We start from the raw sequence: 23134 nt of genomic DNA, 5'->3' as shown, positions 1-23134 counted from the left end.
CTCTCTCTTTCTTCTCAAGACTTCTTTTTGTGAATTTTCTGCTTGTCTCCCTCAAACGTTTGTTTTTCCCTTCCCTTTCAGACAGGAGGTGAGTGGGTGACACAATATGAGAGGATGTGAAGATCGTGTAGGGAGTTGCTAATGGCTGGAGGCTGTGTTCTTTACTGGGGGCTTTCAGGGAAGATGTGACTCGGCAGATCTCATCCTGTCTCCTCCCTAATGACGTGATCCTAATTGTTTTCAAACATTAGCAGAATTCTTTTCAACAATAAATTTAAATGATATGAGGGAAAACAATGTCTGCCTCTCATCAACTCATTTCAATCTCTCTTTCTCTTTCGTTTCACAGACAAAATACCATTGCCAACAACCTAGTGAGATAATGCGAGACACTCAGAAAGACCCTCTTACCGCCCACCCCCTCTCAATCTCTCTCTCAGATGTCAATAAGTCAGATGTTTATTTTGTCTAATTGTCAACAAGGAGTCCCAGAAAAACTGGAGTCAGTGGGAATTGGATGGAAAACTCTCCACTGGTTGGCGTCACACCTGGCACAAAGGAAGGTGGCCATGGTTGTTGGAGGTCAATCATCTGAGTTCCAGGACACCATTAATGCAGGAGTTCCTCAGGGTAGTGTCCTAGGCCCAGCCATCTTCAGCTGCTTCATCAATGACCTTCCAACCTTCCAATCACCATCCCTAAAGAGAGAGAATCTAACCATCTCCCATTATCGTTTATACAAAAGTAAAATACTGCTAATGCTGGAAATCTGGAATAAAAAGAGAAAATGCTAGAAGCAGGATGCATGTTCTGATGAAAGGTCACAGAGCTAAAACACTCACTCTGTTTTTATCTCTACAGATACTACCTGATCTGCTGAGTATTTCCACCATTCTCTGTTTCTATCCCTTTGGCAATGAAATTACCGTCATGAAGTCTCCTATTGTCAACATCCTGAGGGTCACGATTAACCATTAACTTAACTGGACTAAGATCAGATCAGAGGCAGGGTTTGTTTGCAGTGAGTAACTCACCTCCTGACTCCACAAAGCCTGTCCACCACCTACAAGTCAGGAGTGTGATGGAATATCCTCCACTTGCCCGGATGAGTGCAGTTCCAGCAACATTCAAGAAGCTCAACGCCATCCAGGACAAAGCAGCCCGCTTGACTGGCACCCCTTCCACAAACCATCACTCACTCCACCACCGACAGACAGTGGCAGCCGTGTGTACCATCTACATTTTTATAGTCTCCAGGCGTAACCATTCCACACACTTCTATCCAGCCTCCTCTTCTTCACCCTCCATCAATGTGAACTCATGTGAAACTTTGCAGCTTGTTTCATTCGCCCCCAACTCCCATTCACTCACCGTCCCTATGTTTGCAAACCTCTCGTGACTCTCGGTTAAGCAATGCCTCAAATTTTCCTCCGCGGCCTCAGCCTTCCCTATCGAGGTAACCTCCTCCATCCACACAGCCCCCCACCACAGGACACTGCACCCCTCTAATTCTGGTCTATTGTGCATTGCGATTTTAACCACTCCACCATTGGTAACCATGCCTTCAACTGCCAAGGCCCCAGACTCTGCAATTCCCTTTACCTCCCAACCTCACTTTCCACATTAAGACAGTCCTTATAATTTGTCTCTTTGACCAAGTATCTAGTCATTTACCTTGAATCTCCTTATGTGGCTTGGTGCACAGTTTTCTTTGATAATGCACCTGTGAAAATACTCTTATATTATTACACTAGAGGTGCAGGATTAACACAAGTTGTTGCTTTTATTGAGCCAAATGCATAGTTTTGAAGTGTAATTACTGTCAACAGAAACAAGACAGGATCCCAGGAATGGCAGTAAGGTAATGACAAGATGGTTTGTTTAAATTATGTTATTTGAGGGGTAAATATGGGCCAGGAGAAGAGGGAGAACTCCCCTGCTTTTCTTTGAATAGTTCTGTGGTAGATTCAAAATTGAGGCTGCAGGCCTTGAAGGTTCAACCAAAATGTGGAGATTTATTTAGAAGGTGTTAACACTACTGGCTGTGATGTTAGACTGCCAATTTGCCCACACAAACGGCTAATGATGTCATAGAATCATAGAATCCTTACAGTGCAGAAGGAGGCCATTCAGCCCATCAACCAACCCACCGAAAGACTAGCCTACCTAGGCCCCTGTGCTATCCCCCGAACCCCATCTAGCCTTTGGACACTTTGGGGAAATTTAGCATGGTCAATCCTCCAAACCTAATGTCATCTCTAAGCGTTCTCGTAAAATGCCCCTGTTCAGCTACAAGGCTGCTTGTGAGGAAACATTCAGAACATTTCTATCCATCGCAGAGGGAAGACAGGGCTTTGGGTTTCATTGAAAGATGACAGTGCTGCACTCCCTCAATAATGCACTAAAATAAATGTGCTCAAGTCTTTGGAGTGGGACTCAAACCCAAAACATCTTACTCAGAGGTGAAGCATCTGTCGGAGGCTCCACCTTTGATTCTGGTGGATTTTTCTGGGATAAGTTCTTTAATTTCCATACCATTGACAAAAGAGGTTAAGAGAGGATTTTTTTCCATGGAGGATATTTGGAACATGGAATGCTTTGTCACAGCGAGTACTTGAGGCAGAGATTGTGGCACCTTTTAAGAGAAAATTAGAAATATATTTTATCTGGAGAAAGATAGATGGAGAAAGCACGAGCCATGGGATTAATATTGGATTGTCGCAGCACAGAGCCACTAAATGGTTTCTTTCAGCCCTGTGCATGGCCAAGGTTCAATAATTCATTGGCTGAAAGTCCAACAGTGATGGATGGGCTGAAGGGAGCAGGGCGGTGGGAGGTGTCCACCTCTGTGAAGAAATAATAGCTGTGTCCTATGGGTCCTTTGTAAGAGGATCACTAAACCTCATCCAGAAATAAACCATTGAGAAAGGGGAATGTATTTCTCTCAGTTTCCAAATGTCAATCCTGGCCTATAACCATGATTGAGCCCCACTGCCACTCAGACCGATGAGGTTCAGTTGACAGCAGATAGAAAACAGAAGCAATTGGACACACACCAGGCCCTACTCTTGTCCCAGCCCTACCTGACAGGCTCCAGGTTAGGATGCAGTCTGTCTGTTCCCACCCTGCTTTCTGCCTCTTTTGATAGACTCCTGCCAAACTTATTGCAATTACATTAGATTAAGGGATAGTTAACAGGCTAAGATTTTTATCTCGATATAGAAATATGCATCCACACAAACACACACACATATTATATGTAAAGCAACATGCATCGGTGTACATAGTTTTATCCATAAACTTTCACACATGTGTAGAGGCACCTAGACTGAAGGTAATAACAATCACACCTTGTCCTTATCTAATGCCTGGAATAGAATGTCCCCAAGTCTTTCACAAAGACAAATCATCTGGGCACTGAGAAGTGGTGAGGGAAGAATTAAGGTGGTGACAGAAGGAATGATCAAAGGGCAGATTTTAAGGAGCATTTTCGAGGAGCAAAGGGAAGTGAGAAGGGGAGGGCTTCGGGGAAAGAAGCATTCAATAATGTTTGCAATTATTCCAAAACTAAAAGGAATCCAGTTACACGTATACAATTACACAGCAATAAAGCTGAACTGTCTGCACAATGTTATTTGTATGAGAATTGTGTCATCTTAGTGTGGAGTTTTTAAATGGGATGTGGTTGGCACTAGCTAGGCCTCAATTGCCCTTGAACTGAGGGGCTTGCTGGGCCACATCAGAGGCTAGTTAAGAATAAACCACATTGCTGTGGATCTGGAGTCATGTGTAGGCAAGACCAGGTGAGGACATTAGTGAACCAGATGGGTTTTTACAAGACCATACATGGTTCAACTTTTCATTCCCGATTTTTACTGAATTCAAATTTCACCATGCTGATGGGATTGGAATTGTGAATTACTCGTCCGGTGACAATACGACTTAATCCACTGCCTCCCCCTAGGTATTTTGCAAAAGAAACATTGAAATAGGATGACAAAATTCTCCATTAACCGGTATTATCTCACCTCCCACACTTCCTGAAGAGGTGGGCCACATTATGCTGTCTCCATGGTTGATATCACATCACTGGCATTTAAGCATTGGTGGGGCAATGCCAACATAAGGACATTCATTTATAGATTAATCTGATCGTAACTTCAGATCCGTATCCTTCTGACAAACAATAACTTACTAGCCCCTTGCTTACCAAGGGGGAGGTGGTGGCATAGTGGTAAAAACAGTGGGTGGCACAGTAGCAGAGTGGTTTAGCACAGTTGCTTCACAGCTCCAGGGTCCCAGGTTCGATTCCCGGCTTGGGTCATTCTGTGCGGAGACTGCACGTTTTCCCCGTGTCTACGTGGGTTTCCTCCGGGTGCTCCGGTTTAATCCCACAGTCCAAAGTTGTGCAGGTTAGGTGGATTGGCCATGCTTAATTGGCCTTAGTGTCCTAAAAAGGTTAGGTGGGGTTACTGGGTTACGGGGATAGGGTGGAGGTGTGGGCTTAGGTAGGGTGCTCTTTCAAGGGCCGGTGCAGACTTGATGGGCTGAATGGTCTCCTTCTGCACATTAAATTCTATGAAGTTGCATACATGGGACATTCAAAACTGTCATTTCTAACGTATGAGATTTGCAAAAGCCAAGTTTTTTGGGTTCTATGAGGGAAAACGAGCCATCACAAAACATTGTTAATTGCATTTCTGGTGTAGCACAGCCTGGGGTTCGGCTGGTCTGGGGTTCATATAGAGGAGCAATGATGTGAAACTGCCAGAGCCCCATCCTCAATAACCAGCAGTCTGTTCCGAACTGGAGCCTGCAAACAAAATCTACACCGGTAATATATAAAAGGATAGAGGTCTTACAAAGTTTTTAAAACGGAAAAGTAACTATTAAAGCTCTGGTAATATAAAGATCATGGTTAAAGCACGAGGGGGAGGTGGCCCAATGCACAGCCGAACAACCATGGAGTGCATTTTCTTGAGAGAAAGAATTATTCCCCCAGCATCAAATCAGGATTCCTGACTTTATTCACAGGCAAAAGAAATACACCATTCATGGATGCAGCAGATCATTTTCGGGTCAAACCAGTTTTTAAATACTAAATAAAGACCATCCTCACTGCCAGAACTTTATTCCGTTTTCTCAGATATGCGGCTCAATCTTTTGTTAACATTTGGCACATTTACAAAATCTACTTGCTGGTCCTGGACACTAATGTATCATTGAATGTTTCTGTGGTGAGGAAGGTGCTCCCAGAGCCTGGATCTGCTCCTGCTCTCTAACCGCATCCTCAGCAGCCCTGTGAATGGGGTACCTTATCCAGGCTAATGGTATCAGTGGAGAGGACCGAGCGCAGGTAATCCTCCTAATTGCCTGCGGGGCCCGGTCCTTCAGCATAATAAAAGCCTAACGTACCTGGCTTCTCCGGGTTCAAAATCTTTTGACGAATCATCAGAGTTTGTATCTAACCATTATGATCCAAAATTGTCCGTGATGATACAACGGCACTAATTCAATACTACTGTGCGGACTCCGGGGTAGTCAGTTTCAGATTTTTTAACTTGACTCCGAAGGCTGGCAGAGCTTTGCGGGTTTGGATCATCTGAGATGTTGAGGGATCGGCTGCTGTGCGGAATTCATAACATGGCCACTCCGAGGGAGCTGTTGGCGGAGCCTATATTGGGTTAGTGCTGTCCCGAGAGAACTCAGAGACGGGAGGTCAGGAACTCCAAGATTCCATGGATCACAGTGCCCACAGTGTTGCTCGACCTCCATGCTGGAATCCAGCATTCTCTCGGTGCAGTGCTTGATCACCACCAAAATGGTGCGGCACAGTGGCACAGTGGTTAGCACTGCTGCCTCACAGCGCCAGGGGCCCGGATTGAATTCCAGCCTCAAGTAACTGTCTGTGCGGAGTCTGCACATTCTCCCTGTGTCTGCATGGATTTCCTCCGGGCGTCCGGTTTCCTCCCACAGTCCAAAGATGTGCAGGTTAGTTGAGTTGGCCATAATAAAATTGCCCTTTAATGGGATGTATAGGTTAGGTGGGGTGCGGGTCAGGGAAATGGGCCGAGGTTGGGTGCTCTTTCAGAGGGTCGTGCAGACTCGATGGGCTGAATGACCACCCTCTACACTGTGGAGATTCTACGATTCTATGAAACAACAACCAGCTGCGCAACATTGTGTATGGACTCGACAAACAAGGGCCATCACAGACCAGAGTCACACCTGCCCAGAGGACGACGGGGTGTACCAGCAGGCTGGAGGTCATAGAAAGTGCTGCAACCAAGGACTCCAGAAGACGTTGCCCTGGACAGATGATGAGGTTGCCTCGAGCCAGGGTCTTGCATGTGGCCCACTCTGAGGAGGAGGACATGATGCAGTTGAACTGGGGGTGTCACGGTAGCACAGTGGTTAACGCTGTTGTTTCACAGCTCCAGGGTCCCAGGTTCGATTTCCGGCTGGGTCACTGTCTGTGTGGAGTCTGTACATTCTCCCCATGTTGCATGGGTTTCCTCCAGGTGCTCTGGTTTCCTCCCACAGTCCAATCAGTCCAAGAGGCCCACCAGGATATCCTGGCTGATCTCCACATGGGTCACATTGAATATGAGCTTCCCCACTAGACAGCAGAGGCCTGCCCAATTGGGGCTGACAAAAATCAAGTTAGTTGGCCATGTTGGTTCTCCGAACTGGACTTATTCTGTGTGTGTATTTACTGCCATAAGCAGATGCTTCTGACCATGAATAAACCAGCATTCATAATACCGTTCGCTTTATAAACCCGAATCCGGATCATGATGATCTAGTTTATTCCTGTTCCTATTCCACGTTACACTGAATCTGTATCAATGTGAACCAGTTCACTCCTGTTCTTATTCCAATTCACCATGAATCTGGATCACAGTGAGCCAGTTCACTCCTGTTCCTATTCCAGGCCACAATGAATCTGGATCACAGTGAACCAGTTCACTCCTGTTCCTATTCCAGGCCAAACTGAATCTGGATCACAGTGAACCAGTTCAGTCCTGTTCCTATTCCAGGTCACACTGAATCTCGATCACAGTGCACCAGTTCACTCGTGTTCCTATTCCAGGTCACGCTGAATCTGGATCAATGTGAAACAGTTCACTCCTGTTCCAATTGCTGTTCAGACTGAATCCGGATTAAATTGAACCAGTTCGCTTCTGTTTCTATTCCAGTATATCCTGAAAACGGATCACGGTAAACCAGTTCACTCCAGCTCTTATTCCAGTTCACATTGAATCCAGATCACAATAAATCAGATCACTCCTATTTCTATTGCTGTTCAGATTGAATCTGGATCAAATTGACTCAGTTCACTTCTGTTCCTATTCCAGTTCACAATGAATTTGGATCATATTGACCCAGATCATGGGTGGCACAGTGGTCAGCACTGCTATCTCACAGCGCCAGGGACCTTGGTTCAATTCTGGACTTGGGTCACAGTGTGGAGTTTGTACATTCTCCCTGTGTCTACGTGGATTTCCTCCGAGTGCCCGGTTTCCCCTCACAGTCCAAAGATGTGCGATTCTATGATTCTACGATCACTGCAATTCCTATTGCTGTTCATCCTTAATCTGGATCATAATGGACCAGTTCAATAATTTTCCTATTCCTGTTCACAATGAATCTGGATCACAATGGACCAGTTCAATCCTGTTCCTATTCCAGTTCAACCTGAATCTGGATTGCATTGGACCAGTTCTCTCCTGTTCTAATTCCAGTTCACAATAGGCGGGATTCCTCATCGGCAGGATCATCATCTTCGCCAGCAGCGCACTCGTGCCGTGGATTTCCCGACGGACTGGGGGTGGCCACAATGGGTAGCCCAATTTATGGCTGCCAGGACGGAGGATCCCGCTGCTGGCGGGGGCGCGGCCCGCCAGCAAAGGGGTCTGGCGGGACGGAGAATCCCACAGAATGAATCTGGATCACAGTGAACCAGTTCATTCCTATTCCTATTCCAGATCTCATTGCATCCGGATCACATTGAACCAGTTCACTCCTGTTCCTATTCCAGATCTCATTGCATCCGGATCACATTGAACCAGTTCACTCCTGTTCCTATTCCAGTTCACAATGATTCGGTATCACAGTGAACCAGTTCACTTGCAAACCTATTCCCGTTCTCAGCTTCACAACGGCAGGGATCCGGGTTCGATTCCCAGCTTGGATGACTGTGCGGAGTATGCACGTTCTCCCCGTGTCTGCGTGGGTTTCCTCCGGGTGCTCCGGTTTCCTCCCACAAGACCTGAAAGACGTGCTTGTTAGATGAATTGGACATTCTGAATTCTCCCTCAGTGTACCCGAACAGGCGGCAAAATGTGGCGACGAGGGGATTTTCACAGTAACTTCATTGCGGTGTTAATGTAAGCCTACTTGTGGCACTAATAAAGATTATTATTACTATTACAGTGAACCAGTTCGCTCCTGCTCCTCTTCCAGAATACAATGAATCTGGATCACAGTGAACCAGTTCACTTGTGTTCCTATTCCAGTTCTTCCTGAATTTGGATCGCACTGGACCAGTTCATTCCTGTTCCTATTCCAGTTCACAAAAATCTGGATCACAGTGAACCAGTTCACCGCAGTTCCTGTATCAGTTCACCCTGAATCGTGGTCGCATTGAATCAGTATATTCCTGTTCTTATACCAGTTCAGACTGATTGTGGATCACAGTGAACCAGTTCACTCCTGTTCCTACTTCTGTTCACCCAGAATCCGGATCCCATTGAACCAGTTCACTCCTGTTCCAATTCCATTACATCCAGTTTCCAGACCACATTGAACCAGTTCACTCTTGTTCCTATTCCTTTTCACATTGACTCAGGATCACCGTGAACCAGTTCACTCGCAACCTATTCCTGTTCACTTTGAATCTGGATCATAGTGAACTAGTTCACTCCTGTTCCTATTCCAGTTCTGGACGAATCTTGATCACAGTGAACCCGTTCGTTCCGGTTCCTATTCCTGTTTATCCAGAATCCGGATCACACTGAACCAGTTCACAACTGTTCCTATTCCAGTTCTCAATCAACCGGCATCATTTCCCTGTTCCTATTGAATCTGGATCACATGAACCAGTTCACTTCTGTTTCTATTCCAGTTCAGACTGATTCTGGATCACATTGAACCGGTTCACTCCTGTTCCAATTCCAGTTCACATTGAATCCGGGTCTCAGTGAATCAGTTCACTCCTGTTCCTATTCCAATTCACTCAGCTTCTAGATTACATTGAACCCCACTCCTATTCCTATTCCAGTTCACCTAGATTCCGGATCACAGTGAACCAGTTCACTTCTGTTCCAGTTCACAATATATCAGGATCACAGCCAAACAGTTCACTCCTATTCCTATCCAAGCCCATCCAGAATCCGGATCATAGTGATCCAGTCACTTCTGTTCCTATCCAAGTTCACCCAGAATCCAGGTCACAGTGAAGTAGTTCACTCCTGTTTGTATTCCAGATCTCATTGAATCTGGATCACAGTGAATCAGCTACCTCCTGTTCATATTCCTGATTACCCAGAATCCGGACCACATTAAACCAATTCAGTCCTGTTCGTATTCCAGATCTCATTGAATCTGGATCACAGTGAATCAGTTACCTGCTGTTCCTCTCCCAGTTCACCCAGTACCCAGATTACAGTGGATCACTTCACTCCTGTTCCTATTCCAGATCTCATTTAATCCAGATCACGTTGAAACAGTTCACTCCTGATCCGCATCCAGTTCAGCCTGAATCCGGATCACGGCGAACCAATTAATTTCTATTTCCCTTAACAGTGAATCAGGATCACATTGAAGCAGTTCAATCCTGTTCCTATCGCAGTTCACACAGAATGGGGTGGCGGTGGCGTAGTAGTATTTTCAATGTACTACTACATCAGAGACCTAGAGTAATACCTGGGTACCCAGATTCAAATCCCACGCTGCAGATGGTGAAATTTGAATTAATTAAAAGTCTAATGATGACTATGAAACAATTGTTGATTGTTGTAAAAACCCATCTGGTTCACTTATGTCCTTGAGGGAAGGATATCTGCCAACCTTACCTGGTCTGGCCTACGTGTGACTCCAGATCCACAGGTTGAGTCTTAACTGCAATTAGGGATGGGCAATAAATGTTGGCCTAGCCTGCGACATCCACATCGCATTAATGAATTTTTAAAACAAAATCAGTCCTCTTCCTATTCCTGTTCACAGTGAATCTCTCCTGCTCCAATTTCAGGTCATACTGAATCCAGATCACAGTGAACCGGTTTACTCCTGTTCCTATAGCGGGTAAGACTGAATCCGGATCACATTGAACCAGTTCACTACTGTCCCTATTGTAGTTCACCCTGAATCCGGATCACATTGAACCAGTGCACTCCCGTTCCAATTCCAGTTCACACTGAAACTGGATCACATTGAACCAGTTCATGCCTGTTCCTATTCCAGTTCAACCTGAATCCCGATCACATTGAACAATTTTTTTTCCTGTTCCTATTCCTATTCACTCTGAATCTGGATCACATTGAACCAGTTCATAACTGTTCATATTTCCATTCACCCTGAATCCAGATCACATTAAACCAGTTCACAACTGTTCATATTTCCATTCACCCTGAATCCAGATCACATTGAATCAGTTTACAGCTGTTCCTATTCCTGTTAACCCTGACTCGGATGCCAGATCAGTCTTGTTCCTATTCCAGTTCAGACTCTATCGGATCACAGTGAACAATTTGACTACTGTTCCATTTTCCAGTTCACACTGAACCTGGATCACATTGAAGCAGTTCATTGCTGTTTCTATTCCAGTTTATAGTGTCTAAATAATAGTGCACCAGTTCATTCCTTGTTCCTATTACAGTTCACACTCAATCAGATCGCAGGGAACCAGTTCAATCCCAAACTTATTCCTGTTCATTTTGAATCAGGATGACATTAAAACAGTTCACTCCTGTTCCTATTCAAGTTCACAATAAATCTGGATACAAAGAATCTGGATCACACAGCACCAGAACACTACTGTTCCTATTCCAGTTCAAAACAAATATGGATCAGAGTGAACCAGTTCACTCCTGTTACTATTCCAGTTCACACTGAATCGAGATCAGAGTGAACCAGTTCAGTGCTGTTCCTATTTCAGTCCACACTGAATTTTGATCTCAGCAGCAGCTCACTCCTGTTTCTATTACAGTCCACACTACATCTGACTCACATTCAAACAGTTCCCTCCTGTTCCTATCCAGTTCACCCTAAATTCAGATCACAGTGAACCAGTTCACTGCTGTTCCTCTTCAAGTTTGCTATGAATCTGGATCACAGTAAACAGTCCTCTCCTGCTCCTATTCCAGTTCATCCAGAATCCAGATCACGGTGAACTAGTTCACTCCCATTCCTATTCTAGCTCACCCTGAATCTGGATCACAGTGAACCAGTTCACTCCCATTCCTATTCTAGCTCACCCTGAATCTGGATCACAATGAACAAGTTCACTCCTGTTCTTATTCCTGTTCACAATTAATCTGGATCACAGCGAACCAGTCTCCTGGTCCTATTCTCGTTCACCCTTAATCTGGATCATAGGGAACCAGTTCATACAGAGAAAATAGAATGGAGGAGGCCATTCAGCCCTTGGCTGCTCCGCCATTCAATATGATCATTGCTGAGCACCATATTCAATTCCCTGATCCCACCTTCCCCCCATATCCCTTGATCCCCTCAGCCCCAAGAGCTATATCTAATTTCTTCTTGAAATTCCAAAATGCTTTTGCCTCAACTAGTGAATTCCACAGATTCATCACTCCCTGTATGAAGAAATGTCTCCTCACCTCAGTCGTAAAGCTTTACCCGCTTATCCTTAATCCATCACCCCTAGTTCTGGACACCCCATCATTGGGAACATTTTTTCTAAATCAACTCTGACTAATCCTGTTGGAATTTTATAAGTTTCTATGACTTCAAAACTCCAATGAATACAATCCTAACCAATTTAGTCTCTCTGCGTATGACAGTCCCACCATCCCAGGAATCAGCCTGGTAAATCTTTGCTGCACTCCCTCCCTGGCAAGAACATCCTTTCTCTGATGACAGCAAAACTGCATACAATACTCCAGGTGTGGCCTCACTAATGCCCGATACAATTGCAATAAAACATAGAACATACAGTGGGATGCAGAAGGAGACCATTCGGCCCATTGAGTTTGCACCGACCCACTTAAGCCCTCACTCCACTCTATCCCCATAACCCAATAGTCCCTCCTAACCTTTTTTGGACACTAAGGGCAATTTAGCATGGCCAATCCACCTAACCTGCACGTCTTTGGACTGCGGGGGGAAACCGGAGCACCCGGACGAAACTCACGCAGACACGAGGAGAACGTGCAGACTCTGCACAAACAGTGACCGAGCAGGGAATCGAACCTGGGACCCTGGCGCTGTGAACCCACAGTGCTAGCCACGTGTGCTACTGTGCTGCCCAAATCATCCCTATTCCTATACTCAAATCCTCTCGCTATGAAGGCCAACATACCATTTGCCTTCTTTACTGCCTGCTGTACCTGCGTGCTTATTTTCAGCGATTATTGCATGAGGACAGCTCACATTTATCCATATTATACTGCATCTGTCATGCACATACCCACTCACTCAGCCTGTCCAAATCTCACTGAAACATCTCTGAATCCTCCTCACAGCTCACCCTCCCACTTAACTTTGTATCATCTGCAAATTTGGAGGTAATACATTGTCCAAATTATTAATATATAATGTGAATAGCTGGGTCCTAGCACAGATTCCTGCGGTACGTCAGTAGTCCCTGCCTGCCAGTCGGAAAAAGACCCATTTTTTTCAACTTTTTGCTTCCTGTCTGCTAACCAGCTTTAAATCCATCTCAAGACACTGCCTGCAATCCAGTTCACAATGAATCCAGATCACAGTGAACCAGTTCACACCTGTTCACATTCTTGGTCACGCATAGTCAGGATCACAGTGAATCAATTCACTCCTATTCCCATTCCTGTTTGCAATGAATCTGGATCACAATGTACCGGTTCACACATCTTCCTATTCCAGTTCATATAAATCCGGATCCCATCACACCAGTTCACTCCTGTTCCCATTCCTGTTGACAGTTCAGACTGATGCTGGATCACAGTGAAACAGTTCACTCCTGTTCCCGTTCCACTTCACACTGAATTTGGATCACATTGAACCAGTTCAACCCTGTTCCTATTGCTGTTCACACTGAATCCTGGATCACAGCGAACATCATTAACAGCCCATCATTGCCAATAATTTTCAGTATCCCATTCCCAGGCATGGTACCCAATGTCAGGGTGACTATCTGGATTACAATATCTGGATTTCAATACCTGGGCAACTATATCCGAGTTACAATATCTGGGTTACAATAGCTGGATTACAAAATCTGGATTGCAATATTTGGATTACAATATATGGGTTACAATATCAAGAATACAATATCTAGATTGCAATACCAGGATTAAAATATCTGGATTACAATACCAGGATTACAATATCTAGATTACAATGTCAGGATTACAATATCTAGATTACAATACCAGGATTATAATATCTAGATTACAATGTCAGGGTTACAATATCTAGATTACAATGTCAGGATTACAATATCTAGATTACAATGTCAGGGTTACAATATCTAGATTACAATGTCAGGATTACAATATCTAGATTACAATACCAGGATTACAATATCTAGATTACAATGTCAGGATTACAATATCTAGATTACAATACCAGGATTACAATATCTAGATTACAATGTCAGGATTACAATATCTAGATTACAATGTCAGGATTACAATATCTAGATTACAATACCATGATTACAATATCTAGATTACAATGTCAGGATTACAATATCTAGATGACAATGTCAGGATTACAATATCTAGATTACAATACCAGGATTACAATATCTAGATTACAATGTCAGGATTACAATATCAGTTACTGAGTTACCTTGGTGTATTTCACTGTCAGGTTTTTGGGGAAATTCGGCAGCCGATGCAACAATTCTCTCTCTGTCTCTCCGTTTTCCATCACCCCGTTCTCTGCCATCGCTGAGCCAGTGTTTCCCGTGACTGTGGTTCCACTGAGGGTGGAAGGGAATTTGAGAAAGTTTGTATCGAGCTAGTTTTTTAAACAGAGACCACACCGATTGGTCGCTCCCACCTCACCCAGCCAGTCCCGCCTGTTTAAAGCGACACTCTCCCAGAGACTGCTCATTCAGAGAAAGCTTCCTATGAACACTGACTACGTAAAGGAAAAGGAAACATTTAATTAGGTGGAAGTATGTGGACAAATATGTGATTGTGTGTACAGGTATGTGATTTGTGGTGAACACATTAGCTTTGACATTTACCACAGTGGATGTGTTATTGTTGAGTTAATCTGGACCGTGGAGTTCATGTTAACCCAGTCAATTAATAAATCCAAAAGAGTGGCAGCATGAATGGTGCTGAAAGTCAGGGCTCACACTGAGCAGCGACTGGCGAACACTGTCAGCACACTCTGGCACACAATATACTGTCCGAAATATGAGCAGCTTTTGTAACAAGAAACGAACTGTGAGTCTTGACGCGTTTCATTAAACGTGGGTTAAACAGTGAGTTAAAATAGCAGCTGAAAACACCAGACAGTCGATCCAAGGCCTCCCACACACTGTCCCAATCTCTCTCACACTGTCCCAATCTCTCACACGCTGTCCCAATCTCTCTCACACTGTCCCAATCTCTCACACGCTGTCCCAATCTCTCACACACTGTCCCAATCTCTCACACACTTTCCCAATCTCTCACACACTGTCCCAATCTCTCACACGCTGTCCCAATCTCTGACACGCTGTCCCAATCTCTCACACACTGTCCCTATAAGACCATAAGGCATAGGAGCGGAAGTAAGGCCATTCGGCCCATCGAGTCCACTCCACCATTCAATCATGGTTGTTTTCAACTCCATTTACCCACTCTCTCCCCATAGCCCTTAATTCCTCGAGAAATCAAGAATTTATCAATTTCTGTCTTAAAGACACTCAATGTCCCGGCCTCCACCGCCCTCTGTGGCAATGAATTCCACAGACCTACCACTCTCTGGCTGAAGAAATTTCTCCTCATCGCTGTTCTAAAGTGACTCCCTTTTATTCTAAGGCTGTGCCCCGCGTCCTAGTCTCCCCTGCTAATGGAAACAACTTCCCTACGTCCATCCTATCCAAGCCATTCATTATCTTGTAAGTTTCTATTAGATCTCCCCTCAACCTCCTAAACTCCAATGAATATAATCCCACGATCCTCAGATGTTCATCGTATGTTAGGCCTACCATTCCTGGGATCATCCGTGTGAATCTCCGCTGGACCCGCTCCAGTGCCAGTATGTCCTTCCTGAGGTGTGGGGCCCAAAATTGCTCACAGTATTCTAAATGGGACCTAACTAGTGCTTTATAAAGCCTCAGAAGTACATCCCTGCTTTTATATTCCAAGCCTCTTGAGATAAATGACAACATTACATTTGCTTTCTTAATTACGGACTCAACCTGCAAGTTTACCTTTAGAGAATCCTGGACTAGGACTCCCAAGTCCCTTTGCACTTTAGCATTATGGATTTTGTCACCGTTTAGAAAATAGTCCATGCCTCTATTCTTTTTTCCAAAGTGCAAGACCTCGCACTTGCCCACGTTGAATTTCATCAGCCACTTCTTGGACCATTCTCCTAAACTGTCTAAATCTTTCTGCAGCCTCCCCACCTCCTCAATACTACCTGCCCCTCCACCTATCTTTGTATCATCGGCAAACTTGGCCAGAATGCCCCCAGTCCCGTCATCTAGATCGTTAATATATAAAGAGAACAGCTGTGGCCCCAACACTGAACCCTGCGGGACACCACTTGTCACCGGTTGCCATTCCGAAAAAGAACCTTTTATCCCAACTCTCTGCCTTCTGTCTGACAGCCAATCATCAATCCATGTTTGTACCTTGCCTCGAATACCATGGGCCCTTATTTTACTCAGCAGTCTCCCGTGAGGCACCTTGTCAAAGGCCTTTTGGAAGTCAAGATAGATAACATCCATTGGCTCTCCTTGGTCTAACCTATTTGTTATCTCTTCAAAGAACTCTAACAGGTTTGTCAGGCACGACCTCCCCTTACTATATCCATGCTGACTTGTCCTAATCCGACCCTGCACTTCCAAGAATTTAGAAATCTCATCCTTAACGATGGATTCTAGAATTTTGACAACAACCGAGGTTAGGCTAATTGGCCTATAATTTTCCATCTTTTTTCTTGTTCCCTTCTTGAACAGGGGGGTTACAACAGCGATTTTCCAATCCTCTGGGACTTTCCCTGATTCCAGTGACTTTTGAAAGATCATAACTAACGCCTCCACTATTTCTTCAGCTATCTCCTTTAGAACTCTAGGATGTAGCCCATCTGGGCCCGGAGATTTATCAATTTTCAGACCTTTTAGTTTCTCTAGCACTTTCTCCTTTGTGATGGCAACCATATTCAACTCTGCCCCCTGACTTTCCTGAATTGTTGGGATATTACTCATGTCTTCTACTGTGAAGTCTGACGCAAAGTACTTATTAAGTTCCTCAGCTATTTCCTTGTCTCCCATCACTAGATTACCAGCGTCATTTTGGAGCGGCCCAATGTCTACTTTTGCCTCCCGTTTGTTTTTAATGTATTTAAAGAAACTTTTACTATCATTCCTAATGTTACTGGCTAGCCTACCTTCATATTTGATCCTCTCCTTCCTTATTTCTCTCTTTGTTATCCTCTGTTTGTTTTTGTAGCCTTCCCAATCTTCTGACTTCCCACTACTCTTTGCCACATTATAGGCTCTCTCTTTTGCCTTGATGCATTCCCTGACTTCCTTTGTCAGCCATGGCTGCCTAATCCTCCCTCTGATAACCTTTCTTTTCTTTGGGATGAACCTCTGCACTGTGTCCTCAATTACTCCCAGAAACTCCTGCCATTGCTGTTCTACTGTCTTTCCCACTAGGCTCTGCTTCCAGTTGATTTTCGTCAGTTCCTCCCTCATGCGCCTATAATTACCTTTATTTAACTGTAAAACCTTTACATCTGATTCTACCTTCCTTCTTTCAAATTGCAGACTGAATTCTACCATATTATGATCACTGCTTCCTAAGTGTTCCCTTACTTTAAGATCTTTTATCAATTCTGGCTCATGACATAACACTAAGTCCAGAATAGCCTGTTCCCTCGTGGGCTCCATCACAAGCTGTTCCAAAAAGCCATCCTGTAAAAATTCAATGAATTCCCTTTCTTTGGGTCCACTGGCAACATTATTTACCCAGTCCACCTGCATATTGAAGTCCCCCATGATCACTGTGACTATGCCTTTCTGACATGCCCTTTCTATTTCGTGGTGCATTTTGTGCCCCTGGTCCTGACCACTGTCAGGAGGCCTGTACATAACTCCCATTATGGTTTTTTTGCCTTTGTGGTTCCTCAACTCTACCCACACAGACTCCACATCGTCTGACCTTATGTCGTTTAGTGCTATTGATTTCATTTCATTTCTAATTAACAAGGCAACCCCGCCCCCTCTACCCACCTCTCTGTCTTTTCGATAGGTTGTAAATCCCTGGATGTTTAACTGCCAGTCCTAAACCTATCTCTCACACACTGTCCCAATCTCTCACACACTGTCCCAATCTCTCACACACTGTCCCAATCTCTCACACACTGTCCCAATCTCTCACACACTGTCCCAATCTCTCACACACGCTGTTCCAATCTCTCTCACACTGTCCCAATCGCTCACACACGCTGTCCCAATCTCTCACACACTGTCCCAATCTCTCACACACTGTCCCAGACTCTCACACACTGTCCCAATCTCTCACACTGTCCCAATCCCTCACACACTGTCTCAATCTCTCACACACTGTCCCACACTCTCACACACTGTCCCAATCTGTCACACACTGTCCCAGTGTCTCGCACACTGTCCCACTCTCTCACACACTGTCCCAATCTCTCACACACTATCCCAATCTCTTACACACTGTCCCAATCTCTCTCACACTGTCCCAGTCTCTCACACACTGTCCCAATCTCTCACACACTGTCCCAATCTCTCACACACTGTCCCAATCTCTCTCACACTGTCCCAATCTCTCACACACTGTCCCAATCTCTCACACACTGTCCTAATATCTCACACACTGTCCCAATCTCTCTCACACTGTCCCAATCTCTCACATACTGTCCCAATCTCTCACACACTGTCCCAATCTCTCACACACTGTCCCAATCTCTCTCACACTGTCCCAATCTCTCACACACTGTCCCAATCTCTCACACGCTGTCCCAATCTCTCACACTGTCCCAATCTCTCACACACTGTCACAGTCTCTCACACACTGTCCCAATCTCTCACACACGGTCCCAATCTCACACACACTGTCCCAATCTCTCACACACTGTCCCAATCTCTCACACACTGTCCCAATCTCTCACACACTGTCCCAATCTCTCACACACTGTCCCAATCTCTCACACACTGTCCCAATCTCTCATCACACTGTCCAATCTCTCACACACATGTCCCAATCTCTCCTCACACTGTCCCAATCTCTCACACACAGTCCCAATCTCTCACACACTGTCCCAATCCTCTCACACACTGTCCCAATCCTCTCACACACTGTCCCAATCTCTCACACACTGTCCCAATCTCTCACACACTGTCCCAATCTCTCACACACTGTCCCAATCTCTCACACACTGTCCCAATCTCTCACACACTGTCCCATCTCTCACACACTGTCCCAATCTCTCACACCCTGTCCCAATCTCTCACACCTGTCCCAATCTCTCACACACAGTCCCACATCTCTCACACACTGTCCCAATCTCTCATCACACTGTCCCCAATCTCTCACACACTGTCCCAATCTCTCACACACTGTCCCAATCTCTCATACACTGTCCCAAATCTCTCACACACTGTCCCAATCTCTCACACACTGTCCCAATCTCTCACACACTGTCCCAATCTCTCACACACTGTCCCAATCTCTCACACACTGTCCCCAATCTCTCACACTCTGTCCCAATCTCTCACACACTGTCCCAATCTCTCACACACTGTCCCAATTCTCTCACACCTGTCCCAATCTCTCACACACTGTCCCAATCTCTCACACCCTTCCAATCCCCACACTGCTCAATCTCTCCACACTGTCCCAACTCTCCACACTGTCCCAATCTCTCACACACTGTCCCAATCTCTCACACACTGTCCCAATCTCTCACACACTGTCCCAATCTCTCACACACTGTCCCAATCTCTCACCACTGTCCCAATCTCTCACACACTGTCCCAATCTCTCACACACTGTCCCAATCTCTCACACACTGTCCCAATCTCTCACACACTGTCCCAATCTCTCACACACTGTCCCAATCTCTCACACACTGTCCCAATCTCTCACACACTGTCCCATTCTCTCACACACTGTCCCAATCTCTCTCACACTGTCCCAATCTCTCACACGCTGTCCCAATCTCTTACACGCTGTCCCAATCTCTCACACACTGTCCCAGTCTCTCACACACTGTCCCAATCTCTCACACACTGTCCCAGTCTCTCACACACTGTCTCAATCTCTCACACACTGTCCCAATCTCTCACACACACTGTCCCAATCTCTCTCACACTGTCCCAATCTCTCACACACTGTCCCAATCTCTCACACACTGTCCCATTCTATCACAAACTGTCCCAATCTCTCACACACTGTCCCAATCTCTCACACACTGTCTCAATCTCTCACACACTGTCCCAATCTCTCTCACACTATCCCAGTCTCTCACAAACTGTCCCAATCTCTCACACACTGTCCCAATCTCTCACACACTGTCCCAATCTCTCACACACTGTCCCAATCTCTCACACACTGTCCCAATTTATCTCACAATGTCCCAATCTCTCACACACTGTCCCAATCTCTCACACACTGTCCCAATCTCTCACACACTGTCCCAATCTCTAACACACTGTCCCAACCTCTCACACACCTGTCCCAATCTCTCACACACTGTCCCAATCTCTCACACACTGTCCCAATCTCTCAACACTGTCCCAATCTCTCACACACTGTCCCAATCCTCTCACACACTGTCCCAATCTCTCACACACTGTCCCCAATCTCTCACACACTGTCCCAATCTCTCACACACTGTCCCAATCTCTCACACACTGGTCCCAATCTCTCACACACTGTCCCAATCCTCTCACACACTGTCCCAATCTCTCCACACAACTGTCCCCACATCTCTCACACACTGTCCCAATCTCTCACACACACTGTCCCAATCTCTCACTACACTGTCCCAATCTCTCACACACTGTCCCAATCTCCCCCACACTGTCCCAATCTCTACACACTGTCCCAAGTCTCTACACACTGTCCCAATCTCTCCACACTGTCCTCAATCTCCTCACACACTGTCCCAATCTCTCACACACTGTCCCAATCTCTCTACAGCACTGTCCCAGATCTCTCACACACTGTCCCAATCTCTCACACACTGTCCCAATCTCTCCACCACGTACCAGTCTCTCAACCTTCCCAATCTGTCACACACTGTCCCAATCTCTCACACACTGTCCCAATCTCTCACACACTGTCCCAATCTCTCACACACTGTCCCAATCTCTCTCACCTGTCCAATCTCTCACACACTGTCCCAATCTCTCACACACTGTCCCAATCTCTCACCACATGTCCCAATCTCTCCACCACTGTCCCAATCTCTCACACCTGTCCCAATCTCTCACACACTGTCCCAATCTCTCACACACTGTCCCAATCTCTCACACACTGTCCCAATCTCTCACACACGTCCCAATCTCTCACACCCTGTCCCAATCTCTCACACACTGTCCCAATCTCTCACACACTGTCCCAATCTCTCACACACTGTCCCAATCTCTCACACACTGTCCCAATCTCTCACACACTGTCCCAATCTCTCACACACTGTCCCAATCTCTCTCACACTGTCCCAATCTCTCACACAGTCCCAATCTCTCACACACTGTCCCAATCTCTCACACACGTTCCCAATCTCTCACACACTGTCCCAATCTCTCACACACTGTCCCAATCTCTCACACACTGTCCCAATCTCTCACACACTGTCCCAATCTCTCACACACTGTCCCAATCTATCTCACACTGTCCCAATCTCTCACACACTGTCCCAATCTCTCACACTGTCCCAATCTCTCTCACACTGTCCCAATCTCTCTCACACTGTCCCAATCTCTCACACACTGTCCCAATCTCTCACACACTGTCCCAATCTCTCACACACTGTCCCAATCTCTCTCACACTGTCCCAATCTCTCACACACTGTCCCAATCTCTCACACACTGTCCCAATCTCTCACACACTGTCCCAATCTCTCACACCTGTCCCAATCTCTCACACACTGTCCCAATCTCTCACACACTGTCCCAATCTCTCACACACTGTCCAAACCTCACACACACTGTCCCAATCTCTCCACACTGTCCCAATCTCTCACACACTGTCCCAATCTCTCACACACTGTCCCAATCTCTCTCACACTGTCCCAATCTCTCACACACTGTCCCAATCTCTCACACACTGTCCCAATCTCTCACACACTGTCCCAATCTCTCACACACTGTCCCAATCTCTCACACACTGTCCCAATCTCTCTCACACTGTCCCAATCTCTCACACACTGTCCCAATCTCTCACACACTGTCCCAATCTCTCACACACTGTCCCAATCTCTCACACTGTCCCAATCTCTCACACACTGTCCCAATCTCTCTCACACTGTCCCAATCTCTCACACACTGTCCCAATCTCTCACACACTGTCCCAATCTCTCACACACTGTCCCAATCTCTCACACACTGTCCCAATCTCTCACACACTGTCCCAATCTCTCACACACTGTCCCAGTCTCTCACACACTGTCCCAATCTCTCACACTGTCCCAATCTCTCACACACTGTCCCAATCTCTCACACACTGTCCCAGTCTCTCACACACTGTCCAATCTCTCACACACTGTCCCAATCTCTCACACACTGTCCCAATCTCTCACACACTGTCCCAATCTCTCACACACTGTCCCAATCTCTCACACACTGTCCCAATCTCTCACACACTGTCCCAATCTCTCACACACTGTCCCAATCTCTCACACACTGTCCCAATCTCTCACACACTGTCCCAATCTCTCACACACTGTCCCAATCTCTCACACACTGTCCCAATCTCTCACACACTGTCCCAATCTCTCACACACTGTCCCAATCTCTCACACACTGTCCAATCTCTCACACACTGTCCCAATCTCTCACACACTGTCCCAATCTCTCACACACTGTCCCAATCTCTCACACACTGTCCCAATCTCTCACACACTGTCCCAATCTCTCACACACTGTCCCAATCTCTCACACACTGTCCCAATCTCTCACACACTGTCCCAATCTCTCACACACTGTCCAATCTCTCACACACTGTCCCAATCTCTCACACACTGTCCCAATCTCTCACACACTGTCCCAATCTCTCACACACTGTCCCAATCTCTCACACACTGTCCCAATCTCTCACACACTGTCCCAATCTCTCTCACACTGTCCCAATCTCTCACACACTGTCCCAATCTCTCACACACTGTCCCAATCTCTCACACACTGTCCCAATCTCTCACACACTGTCCCAATCTCTCACACACTGTCCCAATCTCTCACACACTGTCCCAATCTCTCACACACTGTCCCAATTCTCTCACCACACTGTCCCAATCTCTCACACACTGTCCCAATCTCTCACACACTGTCCCCAATCTCTCACACACTGTCCCAATCTCCTCACACACTGTCCCAATCTCTCACACACTGTCCCAATCTCTCACACACTGTCCCAATCTCTCTCACACTGTCCCAATCTCTCACACACTGTCCCAATCTCTCACACACTGTCCAATCTCACACACACTGTCCCAATCTCTCACACACTGTCCCAATCTCTCACACCTGTCCCAATCTCCTCACAT

The 23134-nt window shown here is 45.9% G+C and overlaps 1 protein-coding gene across 1 annotated transcript in view; it reads right to left on the bottom strand.

Moving 5' to 3' along the window:
* Window positions 1-14242, bottom strand: part of aldh1a3 (aldehyde dehydrogenase 1 family, member A3) — a 164115-nt gene extending 149873 nt beyond the window's left edge. Inside the window, exon 1 of the mRNA XM_038813505.1 lies at window positions 14017-14242. Within this exon, the coding sequence (XP_038669433.1) occupies window positions 14017-14115 (99 nt within the window). The 5' untranslated portion in view covers window positions 14116-14242. The remainder of the gene's footprint in view (window positions 1-14016) is intronic.
* Window positions 14243-23134: the final 8892 nt, after the last annotated feature.

This window comes from Scyliorhinus canicula, chromosome 12 (genome assembly GCF_902713615.1).
Source record: "Scyliorhinus canicula chromosome 12, sScyCan1.1, whole genome shotgun sequence".
NCBI lineage: Eukaryota > Metazoa > Chordata > Chondrichthyes > Carcharhiniformes > Scyliorhinidae > Scyliorhinus > Scyliorhinus canicula.
Note: the sequence above shows the minus strand (reverse complement) of the source record. Positions and strands in the feature narration are given on the sequence as shown.